General features: G+C 46.8%; 1 protein-coding gene across 2 annotated transcripts in view; it reads left to right on the plus strand.

The window, feature by feature from the left end:
- The first annotated feature begins 558 nt into the window (after positions 1-558).
- LRRK1 (leucine rich repeat kinase 1) overlaps positions 559-18144 on the plus strand; it is an 82289-nt gene continuing 64703 nt past the window's right edge. The window contains exons 1-2 of one of the 2 annotated variants that reach the window (XM_075100691.1): positions 559-670; positions 4267-4482. In XM_075100691.1, coding sequence (XP_074956792.1) covers positions 4416-4482 — 67 coding nt within the window. In that variant the 5' untranslated portion in view covers positions 559-670; positions 4267-4415. Of the gene's footprint in view, positions 671-4266; positions 4483-18144 lie in introns of those variants that run through there. The other variant, XM_075100692.1, reaches the window with a different exon arrangement.

An 18144-nucleotide genomic window follows, 5' to 3' on the forward strand; every position in this document is an offset into this window, starting at 1 on the left:
GGTGCTACGTGCGTCTGTGCCAGGCTGGTGCCCCTGCCTGGGGAGCTGCATGGCGGCGGGTTGAGAGGTGAGGCCGGCCTGCTGCAGCTGAGGGAGGGGGTCCTGCTTCAGCCCCCCCAGCCTGGTTTTTCCTAAAATAAAACGAAGCCAAAGAGCCAATGCCCACGTAGGGGTGCCCGGGGAGAGGGCGGACACCAGCCACCGATGGAAGAGGGCACCCTGGCTGGGGATGGAGCGCGGGAGAGCGGCTCTCCCGCGTCCCTCCCCGGCCCCCTCAGCAGGACGGGCTCCGTGCCCGGGCAGGGTGGCGGGGGAGCTCTGCCCCTGGAAGGAAGGCCGAGGGGCTGTGCCCGGCCTGCGGCCCACGGCCCGTCACCCCTCTGCCGCCCGCGGCGAGGCGCAGCCCCTCAGCGCGGCCCCGGGAGGAGCCGGGTCGGGCCGGGCCAGCCCCGAGCGGGCCCGGTGGCGGAGGAGGCGCCGCGCCGCTGCCCCGCTCCTTTTCCTTCCTCCCGCCCTCCGCCTCCCGCGCCGCAGAGCGAGGCGGGCGGCCGGCGCCGCGGGACGGGGACGGGGAGGAGGAGGAGGAGGAGGAGGAGGAAGAAGAAGAGGAGGAGGAGGAGGAGGAGGAGGCGGCGGCGGCAGAGACACCGCCAGCCCCGGGACGCTGGAGGTACCGTGGCTTTGGCGCCGCTTCGGCCTGGCCGCCCCGCAGACACCTGCCCGCCGTGAGGGGAGGCGGCGGGGTGGGGGCTGCCAGGGCACGCCGGGGCTTTTCACGTGGAGAAGTGGGGGGGGGGGAGGGGAATTTTTTTTGTTTGTTTAAAAGAAAAGTTCGGAGGGAACTTTGCGGAGCAGCGGGCGCAGGGCGGCGACGGGCGCTGCTGCCCCGGCCCGGGCGGGCGAGCGGCTGCCCCGGCCCGGCGGGGAGGGGAAACACTCGAGACTCGCCTTAAGGAAGAGCTCGGGTTTATGTAAGCGGGGCCGCGGGCTGGGCTGGGAGCGGTTCCCCCGGCTCCCCCGCCCCGACCCCGGCCCTCGGGGGCCGTGGCGCGGCCCTCAGCGCCTCGGCTGAGCAGACAGACAGGCGGCAACCGAGAAGTGCCTAGAAGGGCTTATGAGACACCCGAGTCAGGGTGTTAATGCCTTATTTCTCCTCAGCCGGCGGCTGTGATGTGGGGAGAAGGGGGCTGGTTTGCCGCTTTCCGCGCAGAGCTCGCCGAAGGACGAAGGACGCGCGTCCCGCCGAGCTGGGGTGTCCCCAGGAGGGCATCGGGCCATTTCGCTTTCAGGTCTGGCTTCACCCCGCCTTGCGCGATGGCTGGCAGAGGAGCCCGCCGCGCCTTTCCATCCAGTTGGTGTCGTGGCCCTCTCTAGATCCGCGGTGATACCCATCACAGCGCCCAGCCCCAGATGGGCTTCTCAGAAATGGCAGGTGGTTTGAGCAAAGAACTGAAGTTTTGGCAGGTTTTGGTGTGAACTGGGAAGCGATCTCGGGCAAACCATGGTGTTTCTGGGCGCCTCGCATTTCGGCACGATGTGCGGGGTGATAGCGGGAGGGCTGGCAAAGCGGAGAGGAGGTGCTCGGGATGGCAGAGGCATGGTCGGACGTGCGGGGACACCATCTGACAGCTGGCAGTAACAGGGCTCTGGAGAGAAACTGGGAGTGTGTGAAATGGGACGTAAATCGGCTTCAGGTGTATTCCACATGGTCCTCTGCCAGCTGAATGAGATCCTGCAGAGCCCGTAGGATCCCTCTCCCTAAATCAAATTAAGACATGGTGTTACAGCTGAGTGTATCTTGCTTAAGGTAAAAGCACTGTAGGGTTTTTTCTTTGTTATATACACAAAGGTCCTGAAATACGGCAAGACTCCTTACACAGGTGCTGTGTGGCAGTAATACACATGGCTACAGCATTTAGCGTCCTACTTGCAATTGGAGGGAACTGATTATCAAAACCACACTATTATTTTTCCTGGAAGTTTTTTTTCCTTTCCCTATATATGAGGAAAGTTTCAGCCTGGGGAATAAGGAACATAGAAAACTAAAAATCAGGAGTGGGATGGTTTTTAAGCTTCTGTCGTCCACACTGACCCCTATTAAGTGTTTCTTGTACAGTTGCTGTGAGTGCACATGGTGTGCCCGCATCATATGGCAAGGAAACGCCTCAGAAACCAGCATCTGCTAAGAAGACCTAGCCTGTTTGTCTTTGCATGGGGAAGTATTTATTCTTACTGTAGCTGCTCAGTGCATTTATAGCAAGAGTGCGGGGGAGGCAGCTGCTGGAAGCATCACATCCCCTCCATTTTCAGAGTTAACAACCTGGACGGCTTTTGGGAGGCTTGAGGGCCTCCCCGACACCTCTGCCTGGGGTATCGCACCCACAACACGGCAGAGATACGGGGTCCCAGCACAGCAGCTGTGCCTGCCAGCGTGGCCAAGGGAAGCTTGACCCAGGAGCCAAGGCTGACTCCGGTGGAAACGTGGCACGTTCCAGGGCAGAATCTGGTCCTCCACCAACATGGCCCAGCTCACCAGTTCATGGGCTGGATCTGGGCTCAGGGACCATCTCCATCTCAGCCTCCTGCAGCAGCCCACAGCCTCCCTTCCTTGTGTGCATGAAAGCTGCCAAATTCAGCTTCTTACACATGCCCAGCTGCTGCTGCTTCATTGGGGTGTGAGAGCTGCCAGGGCCTGACCTGGGAGGCGAGCTGCCGCTGCGGTGATGTGGAGGGAGGGATGGATGCTCGGCAGCGCAGGCATCTGGCATCCATCTGGAGTTGTAGCCATCCTGCCGCAAAGGAGGCGTTTACCTGTGGGGTGTATGTGAATGCGCTTGCATGTAGCCTGGCCCAGGTCTCTCAGTCCCTATCATTATTTGTCATGTGGCACCCAAATTATTTTTCTCACCTCTGAAAAACCACGAAGAACCAAACCGCAATCAGTGGCAGCGCCCAACACACACCTTGCAGGGCACAGGGGTGTGCACAGCGCTTGGAGTGTGAGTTTTGGTTCCTGCTGCCAGGCACCACAAAATAGGGGTCATCAGAAACTGGGATTTGCTGTAAGTGCAGCTAAAACTCAAGTATTTGCCTAGAAACAACTGATGTAGCACGCAGTGATTTTTACCATTGTCAGCTGGTGGTGAAAACCCTATGTAAGAGGGAGGAGCAGAAAGCTTCCTGGAGAGTGGTGATGGATCAGTGTATCTGTGTATTCTCCTTGGCCTTTGATCCCGACTCAGGAAGCCAACTCTTCTCAGGGAGAGTTAGGAATATTCTTGGGTCTTGCCCACTGGCTGACGTGGGAGGTGGGTTACCTGCTTTGCTGAATTAGAGCCTCCAATCAAAACTTCAGCATCACGCACCAGACATGACAAAAACTACTAAGAGTCAAAGGTGAGGGACATCATGTTACATCTGAGAGGCGTTTACTGACTGAAACTGAAACCAGAAGATGAAGGAGGGTTAATGCTGGTTGGGCACACACTGCAAATTCACCCGTAGTTTAATCTCTGTGGAAGATGCATTACGAGAGAAAATTACAGGTGTGCAACTTTGAAGAGCTAAGGAGTTGGAAATGCCCTGGGAGACTGAGCTGTGCAGTTTTTGCTGGCTGTTAGGCAAGACAGTTCAGAAGAAGCCAACCTTTAAGAGCTACTGAGAGCCTGATTTGCCTCCCTGAACATGTATGAAGAAGCCTGATGCTTCTAGGGTAGTAGAGTTCTCTAAAAGCACTGGGCAGAGGGGACAGGAGCTGGTGTGTTTCTCTTAGCCCCCTTTTCTTTTCTACACAGGATTGTCTCAGTAGCCACATCAGGATTTTGCAGTTTCTCACAGTGGAGTCTTACAAGAGCCACAGTTGTCTTTGTGGATGGGAAGGTTTTGAGGTTGCATTTAGGATTTTTCCAGCTGCACTGCATGGTTTCAATGCTCTGCCTTTACACTAGCTTGTGGAGAATCTGAAACTGCAGCTGTGACCCCTGCACGCCCCCGACACCCTCTGGCCAAAGACTGAGCGGCTTTGGTGGAGGAGAATTGGGAACATTATCTTTTCTATAGTGGAGACATTGTTAGTCTTCTCTGTTAATTCATGTTATGCTCTTAACAAAGCTATTACGAAAATAATTGTATTTATATTTGCATAGGATGGTGAGTGCCTTTTTGGAAAGTAATATTTAGACAGCTGTGTTAGAGTGCAGAGGAATAAGTATCTTGCAATTTCTGTACTGGAATGATTAATTTGGTTTACTACTTATTTTTAAACAGGGTAAATGATGTTTCTTCAGGATGGGGCTTACTAGCAGTCGCTCTCCTCCTGCATTTACTTGACGGAGATCATTCAGCTTTGACAACACTATTCAGTTTTAAGTGCTGCAGAAAGTTTGTCTGTTGGATCTTCACAACTGCGACCCAGAATGTACTGGTGTGTGGGAACTGAGGAATCCGCTGTTCGCAGAGAAAGCAACATGGATCCACAAAATGGTAAATAGGACAATTTCTTTTCTGTTTAGATGGGGAGCGAAAGGTTTTAAGAGAACTCAGTAGCCAGCTGCCACTGAGTTTTGGTGAAATGTAAGTGTATGAAAGATCTTTCAGTGATGTGAGCCCTAATCTTTGAAAATCTGCAGTACAGAACAAGAAATTTTACTTGCAAAGAGAATGATGTTGAACTACTCAGGTGGTAAGAATAGCATTTCTCTGAAGACCGATTTTCTCCAAAGGCCTACGGAATTAGTCAACACATGTATCACGTCTCCCCAGTTCCTAAATATGTTTTACAAGATCTGTGCTTTTTCAGCGTGTGAATGCAAATATGTTCCCAGCTACTGATGCAGTGTGTATTCAGGGTATGAAAGCTGCTAAAATCAGAGCATCGGTTCTCGGTCTGAACAGATATTAACCTGCTCCAGTTTTACTGTCAGCTTTGATTCAGTGGCTTGCAGTGATTTATGGTTGGGCTAGATTATGTAATTTAATAAATCCATAGGTGGAAATTTCCCTTTCAGAAGGGACATATGCTTCAGGTTGCTTCTTGTTCAATTTTTTTCTAAACAGCCGAATTATTTTTGGATGATTTTTATCGCTCAAACCCTCAGCTCCTAGGCGCTGCTGCATTTCTCTGAGTCAAAACCTAGTTATGTTTCTGCATCAAGAAATAGCCTTCTGGTTATTGTATAACGGTATTCCCCCCTTGGAAAAAGCAGTCCATTAGGAAGCAGCATCTGCGTTTGAAGTGTGGGATGAAGGTGTGTTTGACGCTTTGTAGTGAGTAAGCAGGCTTCAGTAGAAGCTAATGTTTTTGCAGCCTTATTTTGGATTTTATCAGCAACTATGAAGCAAAACCTGATACTTTATTCAGAAGCTGCCTTATCTTGTTTGAAGACGTTTCTCACCAGCGTCACAGGGAGCTCTGGGAACTCTTTCCTTTCTCCGTATGTATTCTGCTTATTCCATGTTACTGATTTTTTTAATTGGTTTTGGGTTTTGTTAATTAGCATTGTGTCTTTGTATAATAATCAGGGAATTTGTTTATTGAATATTCTTAAAATTCTTAAATTCTATCTTCTGAGTTTCTCTCTGAAAGGAATTATCTCCACTTGAATATTAAGATAGAAACCATGAGAAGAATTTTAATCTGTGCTAATGATTCACAAGTGTTAAGAATTGCTAAATTTTTATTCCACAAGAGTAATTTGACAAGTTTTTCTCACCGTTTAAAGATACAGCAAATAAACATACTAGTTTCTGAGTGAATAATGAAGTGAAAAGTGGAAGAGGTGTATTTTCTACATTGTGAATTCAGGTTTTTTTCCCCCGAGAACTTTATTGCATGCTTCTGTTATGTAAATATATTCAGTTAAACTGGTTGTCTGGAGGCATACAAATCTTCCTGGTATAACTCTTCTATACGTACATGTCTGAGCTATTTTATTTGATAAACAGTTTTGGAAGACTGGCAAAGGGGTCCTAGGAAAGCTTAAGATCCAGGACTGCCCTGGTGGATTTGCTCCTTAGAAGCATAGTATACATGTTTAAACTCATTTTTATTTCAGGATTGTTTGAGTTCTGCCAAGAATAATTGTCATTAGCTAGCTGGTCCACTCCCTAAGTTAGCTGGTCCTTGTTCTGCGTTTGGATCCTATTACACAGCTTGAACGCAGGAACGCGGTGACTCATTCAGCCTCCGCATTTGAACCTATTGTCTATGTGCATTTATTAACAATCTAGATGCAGCCTCCTGCTTCCATTCAATGGGAAACACTGGGAAGTCGAGTGAGATCACTGATAATGTCTTTAACACTAATAACCTCATTAGTGCTTGCAAAGCTTGGAGTCTTTTTTTGGGGGGCAGGAAGGACATGCGTGTGGATGTGAGTGAGTGGTTTAACAAGCAGCACGGTGGTGCTAGTGGCTCTGTGATGGGTCAGCTGGATCAGCGTGCCGTTACGGCTGGCACAGTGCTAGAAGCACCTTCCAGCGGGTACCACGTGCACCTGGTGCCTTGATCATTTGAAAGCCTTTAATATTTTTAGGGCTTGTTTTTCCCAACAGCTATACATTTGGCCAGGTCTTCATGTGGAGAATAGGTTCACAGCATCATTGGCTGTAGTTAGCAAATGTAACGTATGGTGCAAGGGCTCACCTTAGTGCTTGTGTCTCCTCTGCTGTTCCTCTTGGCTGAGGCAGTGATCTTGCCTGTAACACAGCAGGGTGCCAGCTTGCCCTGAGAGCAGGCGAGCTGTGTTTCAGAACAGGACTGCCTACCCTCCAGGGATGGTGCTGGGCTTGACTTGATGATGCCGGTGAGCACCCGCTGGTCCACAGAGAGGATTTGTCACTGGAGTGCAGAATAGTGCTCTGTTTTGGGTGCAGTTAGCAACTCCCTTGCCTCCTCAAACCCTGCTTCCCCTCTCTGAGATCAGTTAATCTTGTCCTAATTAAAAAGCAAGCAAGCAAGCAGAGATATGAGGGTGGCTGTAGTCTCTCTTGAAGCCCAGGTTTGGGTTGTTGTTTTTTTTTAAACTTGGTTAAAGAGCTCTACATAATACAGCGGAGGTGACATAATATGAATCTTGTAGGAAATACAATGGAGGCCCAAAGATATCATTGTTTGAATGCCTGGAACAGAATATAGATTCATCTCCTTTCTACGGACTGGTTGGTTTCTTTGAATCTTATGAAAATTTACAGCTAGGATTTAATTCTTGTATGAGTTTCTAGGAGACAGTTCAGCCAAAGATGTAGAAAAGCAATCATTGTCTTCTGAAATGTAAGGGTACTTTTATTAGGGAGCTTATCGTTCTCTTATTGAGAATTTTATTCCAAGTTGCAGAGTGTTCATACGCCACTTGTGTGTGTCTCGGAGGTGGAATTCGATTATCCTTCAAACACGCCAGAGAGCGTTTCTTCTCTCCTGCTAAATCTAGAAATGAGCATTGAAAAGGGGTGTTATGTTGCAATACATATGATATTACATAATTAGGGGCAACGGTGCCAATTATAGTTGTTTGACATTTTATAGTAGCTTTACACATATTAACTAAATGAACCCTCACAACTTCTTTTGAGACAAATCTGTTGCAAGCTGGTGACTTCCAGCTGTCCAGAGAAGCACAGATAAACACGTGCAGTATGCCTGGAAAAAAACCCTAAATATTAAAATGAGGGAGCAATCAAGTAATCAGAATGTAATGACCTGAGTTGGCACTTGGAGTGGACCAGAGGCTCTTAAGCTGTGCTTCAGAAGTGCCGTGGTGGCCCTGCAGCTCACAGGGCTTTGTATTATATCAGAAAGAAGCTACCCACGATGGCAGTGACCTTTGCAACCCCGTCTGGGCCGTGGCCCAGCTCAGTACTGACTCAAAGGGAAAGCTGCTGCCTGCACCACCGCTTCCTGAATCGTTGCAAAGTCTCCAGTGTAAGTAAGAAGAGTTTAAATGGAAGAGTTAAAGAGTCATTTTAAGAGGAGGGACTGCTCAGGAGCTAGTGCAATATTATATGGAAGGTTTCACAACGGGTCGAATGGTGACAGCTTGAGGTTAGCTAATTGCAGATGAAAGCGCTTACTCTCCTGGGACAGTGCTTTTTGCATCCAGCGTCACTCCCCGGTTTGCATGAGGGCAGGACATTTGCAAATGTGTTCGAGGCCTTCATCGTAGGATGGTGGTTAGAGGAGGTGATGGGACTGTAGGTGGAGGGGTGGAAACTTCTGCAGACCCTGCCCTTGCTCGCTGTTTTGTACTGCTGGATAATCTGAGCCTTCCAGGCTGTCAGTCTGGCAGTGTGAAATCCACTTAAAAAATAAAAGTCTACAGGAAGAACCTGACTTCTTTATAGCAATAAAAGAAGGCAGAGCTCACCCACTCCTGGGTGTGCACGTACATGGCCTCCAGATGGGATCTTTGCTGCTGTTTCCTCATAATTCTGCGCAGTTGATTTTGTTGCCTTAAACATGAAGGGCAGGAACTAGCATTTGGTAGCATGAATGTTTTTGCTTATAAACCTTTCTAGCTGAATAGAGGAGGAAGGGAAAATCAGTGTCGGCAGCATCACTGGTACCACTTTATTCCTCGTGAAATCACCATGTAAACCTTAAAATCTTCGTGTTCTTCATGCTAGGGCCAGCAGCTAGGGCTTGGGGCATGTTGGCTTAGCCCTGTCTGTCATGCATTGTGCTGCATAACAGGAGAAAAGTACTCACACCCTCTGTCCTCCTTTTTCCATCCGCATGTTACCCTGGGGTAACATTACCCTAAGTCTGCTGTGACAGCGTCGGGGTGAGAAGGGCAAGGAGAGCATCTGAGAGGTGATCTGAGCGCCCAGAGCACTAGAGACCAGCAACCTGTGTTGGTTGCTTGAAGTTCTGTATGATCAGACTAAATGAACCTTGAAGGTTTTCTGTTTTTTTTTTTTCCTGCTTGTTAAGTTGCGAGTTAATTCGAGTCCAAAAAGCTAATTGAAAGTATTCCTACAAACAAAAAAAAAGGGGCAAAAAATAAAACAGGTATCTTATGCGACTTGGTCTTACTGCATAAAGTCCTGCAGAAGGAGAAGTAGGAAATGCTAAGCAGGAATAGGAAGTACACTAGTGAAGCAGTAATAGGCTTGTATTTTTAAACATATTTAAATACACACTTCATACAGAAGTGGTGCAAGCTCACATGGGGCCAAAAGCTAATGCGGAAGGCTGGACTGCAGCAGAAAATGCATGCGGTTAAGCCTGCTCTCCTGTGCAGACTGTAGCACAGCCGCATGTTGCACCACCTCACTGAACTGAGCCTGAATTTCCAAAAAGGGCAATGAATACCGGGGCATTTATAGTTAGGTGTCTAATTTAAGATGCTCTGAACTGATTTTCAGAGTCTGGATACTAAGCAATATTCTTCAGACATACCCTTAGATGATGTCCCTTGTATTTTGAAAGAGGCACCGGAAGAACAACTTGTCTTTGAAAACGAGTTCTTGTGCATGTGGAAAGTCATGGTTTGGCATGTGGATGCTGTGCCCCTCAGGAGTTAAGGGAATATAGAGGAGGACTTAGGTCTTAGTAGTGGCAGGACCAGCTTCTTCCCAATAAATACCCTCACAGCCAGCCTGCTCTTAAACTTGAGGGCTGTAGCAAGGAGGGCAGAGCTGCTGCGATTGCCAGCAGTGCAGTGCAGACCTTGGGAAGCTAATTGAGCAGAGAGTCCAACCTGAGAGCCAGTTTGATTTACAGACAGCAAAACATTGATCTTTATCTGAGCTGTATCTGGCACTATCTGCTGCTATACAGCTTTATTTTTCCACCTTTCAGTTAAAATGTACTTGAGGTTTATTACATTAAAATGTAATTTATGACAACTCTGTCAAGAAGCCTAGAAAAAACCAAAGATAAGGTAGTAAAAAAAATCCTTTGCCCTTTAGAACCTGTACATAGGGGCTCTCTAAAGATGTTACTGGTGCGTAATTAGCTCTCAGGTGAGGGCTGACACTGTGGTCATAGGACCGCTGTCCTCTGTTTCAGTGGGAAAAAGCAATTGACAGTGTTCACACCAACTCAGTCTTTACCAGGACTGTAATTGATTTATTGTTTTGTCAGTGATGTTGCAGGCGATTTTATACTTGCATGAAAGGGAGCGCTATGAATTTTTTTTTTTATCCTCTCCGAAGCCTATGGGGGCCTTCTCCAAAACCCATTAAAGACTTTGCACTGACATAACGGTCTTGGGATCAGATCTTCAGGGATCCTTACAGCATTAAGCCTGCGGTTGGTTTGTTTTTCATTTCTCTGATCGATAAAGGGGCTGCCAGGGCTCTGCTTGGCAGAAGGCAGCTAACTGGGAGGAAATGTTTGCACTGCAGATGAGGGTGTGGGGGATGGATTTTGTACTGTTCAGCTCCCAGACTGCTGTATAGATGAAGTCTGTCCCTTAATAGGTTCTGTTTCAGATTTTACATCAAGTTAGGCTGATATTTCATTCCTTTTCTTAATCCAGGTCGGTGTGCTCGTTAGTGGGTCATCAATTGCTTATTTGCATAATTATGTATCACCACAGCAGCAGCCCTTTTATGTAAGCTGCTGATAGTTTCACAACAGACGAGTGTCCATGCTTTGAATTTGTGCCTTGCTCTTACTCAGAGGGAGGACTCACAAAAGAAGTCTTTAAGTATTAGGAAAGACCCTCAACCTTCAAAAAGCTCTCCTGCAGTCAGAGGGGCTCTGGGGGTCGGCAGTTTCTGGTTAAAAAAAAAAAAAAATATGCTTTTTACAAACTGTGCTTAAAACATGTGCAGCTACATGCAGGCAAACTTGGTGAGTCTGGCCATGAATCTGAAATGGAGTCAGCAAGGACATACTCAGACCATGTGAAATATGGTAGTTGAAAAAGATTCCCATTGAACAATAGCAAAGTTGATGTAGTAAAATCTCGGGGGTTATGCTGCAGTTTTTGCAAATACCCAATCCCTCCCACTATGATAATCAGCCACCCTGTGTGTGTTGGAAGAGAAGGTGAAACCCAGTGACATCTTTGTAGATGATGTATTTTTTGCAGGGATGTGTACCTGCTGGTGAAGGTGCCTAGACAGCCTTCCCTAGCCTGAGCTCTCCTGGCACGGGTACTTGTGGTGGTGGAACGTGTTGCTCCAGACAGACAGGCAGGCAGGCAGGACTTGGGATCTGTCACGGAGCTGCACGGAGCAGTGGGAAATCTGCTGCAGGTCCTCTCTTTTTTGGCTCATGCTCTCCAGTTGGGGAGAGTGGCAGATCTGTGGTGAGCTTCCGGAATTTCTCGGTCACAAAGACAAGCCCAAGGGTGAGGGAAAGGGTCAGTCTGCTACAGGAAAGGCTGGAGGAAGGTGAAGGGTGAAAGGAGATTGGGAGCTAGAGGAGCAGCTCAATTTTGTTTCTAATAGTCAGTATGTGGATCCTAAGCGTAAAGGTTGTAATTTTGGATTCTGCTGGGGAAAGCTCAGTCCCAGGCTGTCCACAACTCCTTTTCTGTGCATAGTTGAAAATCATGGAAAAGTAATGAACCAAAGCAATGACTCAAACAAGAAGTCTGGATAAATTTAGCTCAAGTATTCTTGGTATGTTTGTGGTCGCTGTGGAAATTACATCACTGTTTGTTTTAGTGATCAGAATATCGCTTGGAAAACTGGCATGGTTACCCAAGAAGAGCTCAAAATGAAATCTTTTGAAAGCATGTATGTCTTTGGAATTGCTTCACCTGCAGTTAGCTGGTTTGGGTGTTATTTGTTTTATTCCCATCTTGGTAAGGTGTATTTTGACTAGAGGTTATTGCTGCTTAATTGAAAAGCCACAGGTTTAGAGCTGATACGCTCTGCAGTGTGATTATCTACTTCACGTAAAAATTCTGTCTGGGAAGTAAGATTCAAAAAGAGTGCTGGTAATTGCTGAAGACAAGACCTCCTCCAGAATCTGCCTGCATGCCTTTCTGTCTTGCACATCAAAGAGCCTTTGAAACTGCTTTTATTTTTGCATCAAACAGGAACATTTTTTTCTTTCCTTTCCTGTAATGCTGATGGACAAGATCCCTTTTCAGATCTCAAATGTAGCTTGAAAAACAAAAGTCTGGCTCCCTAAGTGGGCTTGTAATCATGGTCACAATTCTCCAATATTTTGCACCTTGGACCTTTTGCATGATGGCAGGGTAAGAATAAAAGCTGTGAAATCAAAGTTATTTGCATGGATTGGACCAGGTTCTCTGATGCAATGGATCAGAGTTCATCATAAGTTGGTGGGAAGGGGATGAATCGTGCCTTGCCTAATTTTGCTGTCTCTACCTTGGAGCAGCCACCTAAAAATGCTGTGGGCTGCAGTAGGTTCACAGCTTGTACCTTTGTTTGAACATAGCATCCTCCCTGGCAGAGTCCTTGTCCTCCCTCCACTGAAATGAATGCTGATATTCCCAGACATCAGGAAGACAAAAGGGCAATATCTCCCCATTCCCACTCTGCAAATGCAGGCACTGCTGCTGCTTGTAGGTTTTGTCACAAGTGAGGGAAGGTTTTATTTTTTTGGTAGCCCCCATTAAAGCTTTGGCAGCACATCACTACACAGTCTCATTCAGGATCGGCACTGTCTTGGCCAACAGCAGAAGTCTGTTCATCAGGCTTTCTCTTCTGCTCCAGACACAGCTGTTAAGGTAATTTTCCCTCCCAGATACTCTGTCCTAGAAACCAGCAGCTCGGAGGATCTGCTCCTACTCACATAGAAGCTGGTGGAAGTGCTCACATTGAGTTCAGTAGAATCTGGAGCAGAGCCTTGCTTTTACCACAGTTTTGGTGTTTTTTTTTTTCTTTTCCAGACTATCATATTCATCTCTCTCCTCTGATGCTTTTCCCAGCTTTGCTCTTCCCTTGGCTTTTCTGTTGCCAAATTGCCCATTCAACTCTCTTGCTGCCAACCATATCCAATATCTTGACTGCATTTTGTTTTCCTCTGCATGCGATGCTTTTACCCAGTCTAGAGTTGTTGTTGTCTTGGTGATAAATGAGAAGTGAAGATAGCAAAGAGTAAGGTATTTTATTAGGCTAGCAGACACAGTTAAAGCAGCATGTTGAACTGCGTCTAGCATGTACTAAGCTTGGATTTTGCTATGTGGGGTGCTTACCCCCTCAACTCTCTTGCAAGGCTCTTTCCCTTAGATGTGTCTGCCTTTTACTAGATCTTTCAGTTTATTTAATAAAAGATATTCTCTCCCTACAAACGTCCCTCCAAGTAGCTGTGAAGCCATTATCATCTCACGTGTTGTAACTGTTAGTGCCTGGTAGGTCGGTTAACTTCTGCACGTGCATAAAATGGGAACGCAGGCTGTAGGACGAAGGAGTGCGTGGGTCAGTGTCCTGGTGTCACACTCCTAAACTTTATGCAAAGCCTGTTTTAAACGAGTTGACTTGTCTATTGCTTCTGATTTTTCTAGAAGGCTGTTCCAAAGCCTCATTTCTCCAACGTTTTAAACTGTCTTCTGACTGGCAACCAAAATGTATTCATACCCTGTAAATAAATAGCTGCTCTTCTTCCCTGGTGTCTTCCTCTGGATGTATTTATAGGCAGTACAACCATCCCTGTCCAGCATTCATTTTTCCAGGCTCAACAAGCCAAACTCTTTTCATCTGTAGTCTCGTAATTAGACTTTCCATTTCTTAGATTTGTCTTCTCTGCCTCTTCCAGATTCTCTTAATCTTCCTTGAACATGAGAAACTGGAGTCATGCAAGATATTCTACATATCTTCTTAATGTTGCTTTCCCTTTTTTCCCTCCTCTCTGGCCAACCTTTCCAAAATCTTCATGTATCCAGGTTCTGTAAGAGACCTGTTCTGCTCCTTGGGGAAGGGAGGAGGGACACTGCTGGTCACGCAGGTGACAGCAGATACCCAGGACCCCTGCCAGGTGATAGAGGGATGGAGAACTGGACTCACTGCTGTGGCCCAAGGGGACCTGAGGAAGCAGCTATGAACTTTATCCTACGACTTTCATCGCCTTTCTGTGAAAGCCCCACTGGGGCTTGTCTTTCCTGGTAGAATCTGTGGAGTTTCGTGGGGCTGGAGAGCCAGACGTTGGCTGCTTCTGTGCTATTTTTTTGACCAGCAGTTGGGTTGGAGTGTTGTAAATGGGTTTTCCATTTAGGAGCGTGTTCACATGTGTTATTAAAGTGAAACATAAGCTTAGGAGCTGCTTTTCTCAACTTGGACAAGCTGTGAATCGCTGGATATGTCTTTGGTGGAGCCAGTAGAGGACCTGGACTCAGAAGAGACCTGAGCAGGGACCTTGGGCCTGTCCTCCTGGCACATGGACACAGGGAGTCCCTCCCTGAACTCTTCCAGACATAGCCTCTCACAGCTGGGGCTGAAAGCATTTGCTTCTTTCTAAAGATAGCTTTAAATATATGTCTAAGGAGGATGTAGCAGAAGAGGGCTGGCCACGCCTTGGTGCTTCCCCAATGTGAATAATTAATGACTTTTTGGTTTTTTAGAAGAATGCTGAGCAAATTATTTCTTTGAAAGAGAGAAAACATTGATACATGGAATTTTTTCCCTTCTAATGAAAGCTTGAACGTTAGGGAAAAGGAAAAGTTTCAAAAGAAACCTAAGTTAGCCATGAAATTTTATTTTACAAAGTTTCAAATGAAATCCAATCTTGGTTTGGTTTCATGGCTATAATATTTGATTCAGTTGGACAGGAATGGTCTCACTAGAGACACCTTTCATCATTTAATAATCCTCTCTTTCCAGCCATGCCTGGAAATGAACATGAAGAAAGTCCAAAAGCGTAGTCATACTTCTGCATGCTAATGTATATCTTCCAATTTAAAATTTGGAAAGCAAGAGTGGCATAGCTGGCCTTGCGTGCGAAAGCATATTTCTGAATGATTCAAACTGTAGGATTGGAACCAAATCGCTGAGGCCAAAAGACAAAAATAGAAACTTTTACTTAGAGCTGAGTCATTTGTATTTTCAATATGGCAATAGGCTCTCTGACCACTTGGAGCTTTCTCGATTCCCTCAATCTCTTTCCCTTGGGTGTGGAAATTACCACCATGATTATTCTTCGTGGTCTTTGCTGATCCTTTGCACCCCGAAGAGGGCAATACGGGAGGGATGCGGGGCATCCCCATTCACTGCGAGAGCCAGGCTTTGTCCTGTGCTTGCCAGAGGTCAGCCCCATCCTGTTCCTTCCCTGCCCAAAGGCTAGTAGTGTGTCTGTCAGGGATGATGGTGCCTTCATGAGACAATCTGTCCACTGAGAAATGCGTTGTGGCCAGTGGTGATCTGAGGGCTCCTACATGTGCGCGCGAAGCTGCTTAGGCCTGACACGTGTACTCAGGGGAGAGAGTAAAACCATCACTGTCACCAACAGCGGCCCAGTTCACTGTGCTGGTAAGCTGGGGCTGCCAGGGTTGGCGAAGGGCTGCCTGCTCATGTTCGGTACCCTCGGTGAAAAGTCGGAAGGAGAAGAGAGGGGAGGAGGAGGAAGCAGCAGCCCCGTGTTTGCTGTTGGCTGCTGCCATTTGGTCAGGATGTGAAGGTTATCTTGGTGTTATCTATTGCAGCTAAGGAAGCTTTGTAAGCAGAGAGGGTGAAACTAAAGGCAGGGTGTGGAGCAATGGGAGCCTTGCGTGCTAGTACGCATGGCCGGCTGGGGTTTTGTGTAGGGTTTATCAGTCCACGAGAGGCTGGCTGCAGCCCCTGGAGCCCAGGGGGCAGGAGGGGGTGCCCAGTCATGGTGCTGATGAGCTGCCTCTTCTCTGGCTCTGCTTCGAGGATTGCAGTCCTGCTGGCTCTCTTCCATCAGGCATAGCCCAGGGCAATGGAAGTGGTGGGTGCACTTTTAAAACAGCCTGTGGGGAGCATCGTGTCTAAGGTAGAGCTGTCCTCTGAAAAAAAAAAGGAACATCCCAGACTGTCACGTGTAGTAGCCCTTGTCCCTTTTCCCTGGGCAGCTGCAAGTATCATTAGTGACCCCAAAGCTACTTTGCACCTTCCAATGTGATTTGCACGCTGACGTGATGGGTTTGCTCTGATGGTCATATTCCAGCGTGTATTTCTTGGTGCTCTCTCTAAGCTCGTTGCTTTGTAATGGCTTTGTGTAGCTTCTTTTGTACTTCAGTAAAGTAAGAATAACCAGCTCGGTTTCATGTGAACTTCTTGGACGATGCAAATAATTTCCAGAGTCGCAGGGACCTGGGAGGCGCATGCACAAATGCAGGAGCCCGCTCAGATCTGGTAGAGTTTTTCAACCCCAGCTTAGTGCTGGCTCTGACAGATGGACAGCTTTGCGCAGCCATTCAGGCATCTGTGATACTGCCCACTAAAGACTGCTGAGTCTCAATGTTACTAGTATTTGAGAGTTTTCTGTCCCCTCTTCCCCCATTATACTGGATGATGGAGAAACGATTGTGTAAGTGCAGAACTAAAGCTTTCGGAGGCGTCTGTTTTTTGTAATTCAATTCTGGAGCCCCTTAAAAAGGCAGGAGTCCAGAGCATTTTTCCATCCAGGACTTAATATTTTCCTTTCAGGTTTGCATTAGCAAACGTTTTTTTTCCTTGCAGGTTAAGAGTGTTTCTAAATAGAAAATTTCCGATGGCTCTGGTGATAATTGGTCACTTTGCATTGCTGTGCCTAAAATTGTCAGCGTGTCCTTTACAAGATCCTGTATGCTTGCTGGAAAATGTTTAATGCATTTCAGCACTTTGCATGCGTGGTACTGGCATGTAAAGGATTTAAAAATAATTCCAGATTATGCAATAGTGAAAAAGATCCCTTCAGCACTGAATTTTTGTCTTTGAAGCATTCTTCTGTGTTTCAGATATGGTCTTTTGTAGGGTTGTAAGTTTCCTTTTGGGGCAGTGAGCATTGATTGTAAGCTATGCTGTAGGTGCGGGTTTCTTTTGTACTCAATACATCATCTTTTCCACTGCCTTGGCAGGCAGATCTTAGTGTAGAGCCACTCCTTTAATTAGCCGAAATAATGGATGTTTGGGTGAAATGGAACCACAAAAAATAGGCAGAAAAAATGCGTGGAGGGTTCCCTCTCTGTCCTGAGAAGCTGGCACGCCTCACTCATTGAGATGAGATGTTAATCAGGGTCTGCGGGACACAGCCCAGTTCGGGCATGGTCTCTCCAGCGGGGGTGCTGAATTTCCCAGCTAAACCATCCTCTTATCTCTCAGTTGGATTTACCATAACTTTCTCTCCTCGTCTTCTCACAGGGGGGGTTAAGTGGTTCTGACCATTTTTTAATCCTGCTGGGGCCATTTTAGAGCGGCATTGGTTGGGCTGTATGTATTTTGCCTAAATATGAGAACAAGGTGAAGTAGATCATAGGGTTCTTGCTACAGGACCCTCCTTTGTGTGGTTCAGGGCCAGGTCCTGGCTATGGGGCCAGGTGGACCGAACATACGCAGGTGGGCGGGGGGAATAATTTCCTTCCTGGGGACAGACCTTGGTCCCTGACTGTATCTTTTATGAAATGAATGATTGAAATGAATGATTGAAACCTTTTTACTTCTTTCAACAACAAATGAAACCCTGTTTTTAGGTGTCAGCTAATTAGAGAGGGAACACAAAAGGAATCTTTGTTTCAGAAAGCATTTTTACTGACTTGGGTTGATTTTTTTTTTTTAATTAAAGAACACAGGATTTTGTTTTTTCTTCCTGGTTTGGGATGGAAATTATTTTTCAGTATCTCAAAGATTTCCGTAGGATTGAAATTTTTTTCTTACCCGTCTAAGTGGAAAGCGCAATGTAGGACAGATCCATCATCCTTTGAAATCTCTGGAGGCTTCCTGTTGGCTGTTGTTCGATTTATTAAACTGGAGTTTTTCAAAGCAACAGAAAATACATGAGTCTGTTACAGAAACTCTAGTTCTGTGCCTCAGAAATAACATGGCTTTCCATTAATTTTGCAAACCAGCCTGCCAAAGCTTGCGTAGGGTAGTATTGAAAAATGTTCAGCAAGGCTTGTGAGTTTTAAGTGTTCGGGGGGTTGACTTTAAATATCCAGCATATTTTTAAACCTCATCCCCGTCCCATTTTTTAGTTGCTCTGTGGCAGAGCTCAGAAGTCAAAATGGCAAAAGATTAAGCTGGTAAAGGTTAGCTGTAGCCATCTGGTGCTGTTGAGGAATTAATATCTGA

This window comes from Phalacrocorax aristotelis, chromosome 7 (genome assembly GCF_949628215.1).
Source record: "Phalacrocorax aristotelis chromosome 7, bGulAri2.1, whole genome shotgun sequence".
Classification (NCBI taxonomy): Eukaryota; Metazoa; Chordata; class Aves; order Suliformes; family Phalacrocoracidae; genus Phalacrocorax; species Phalacrocorax aristotelis.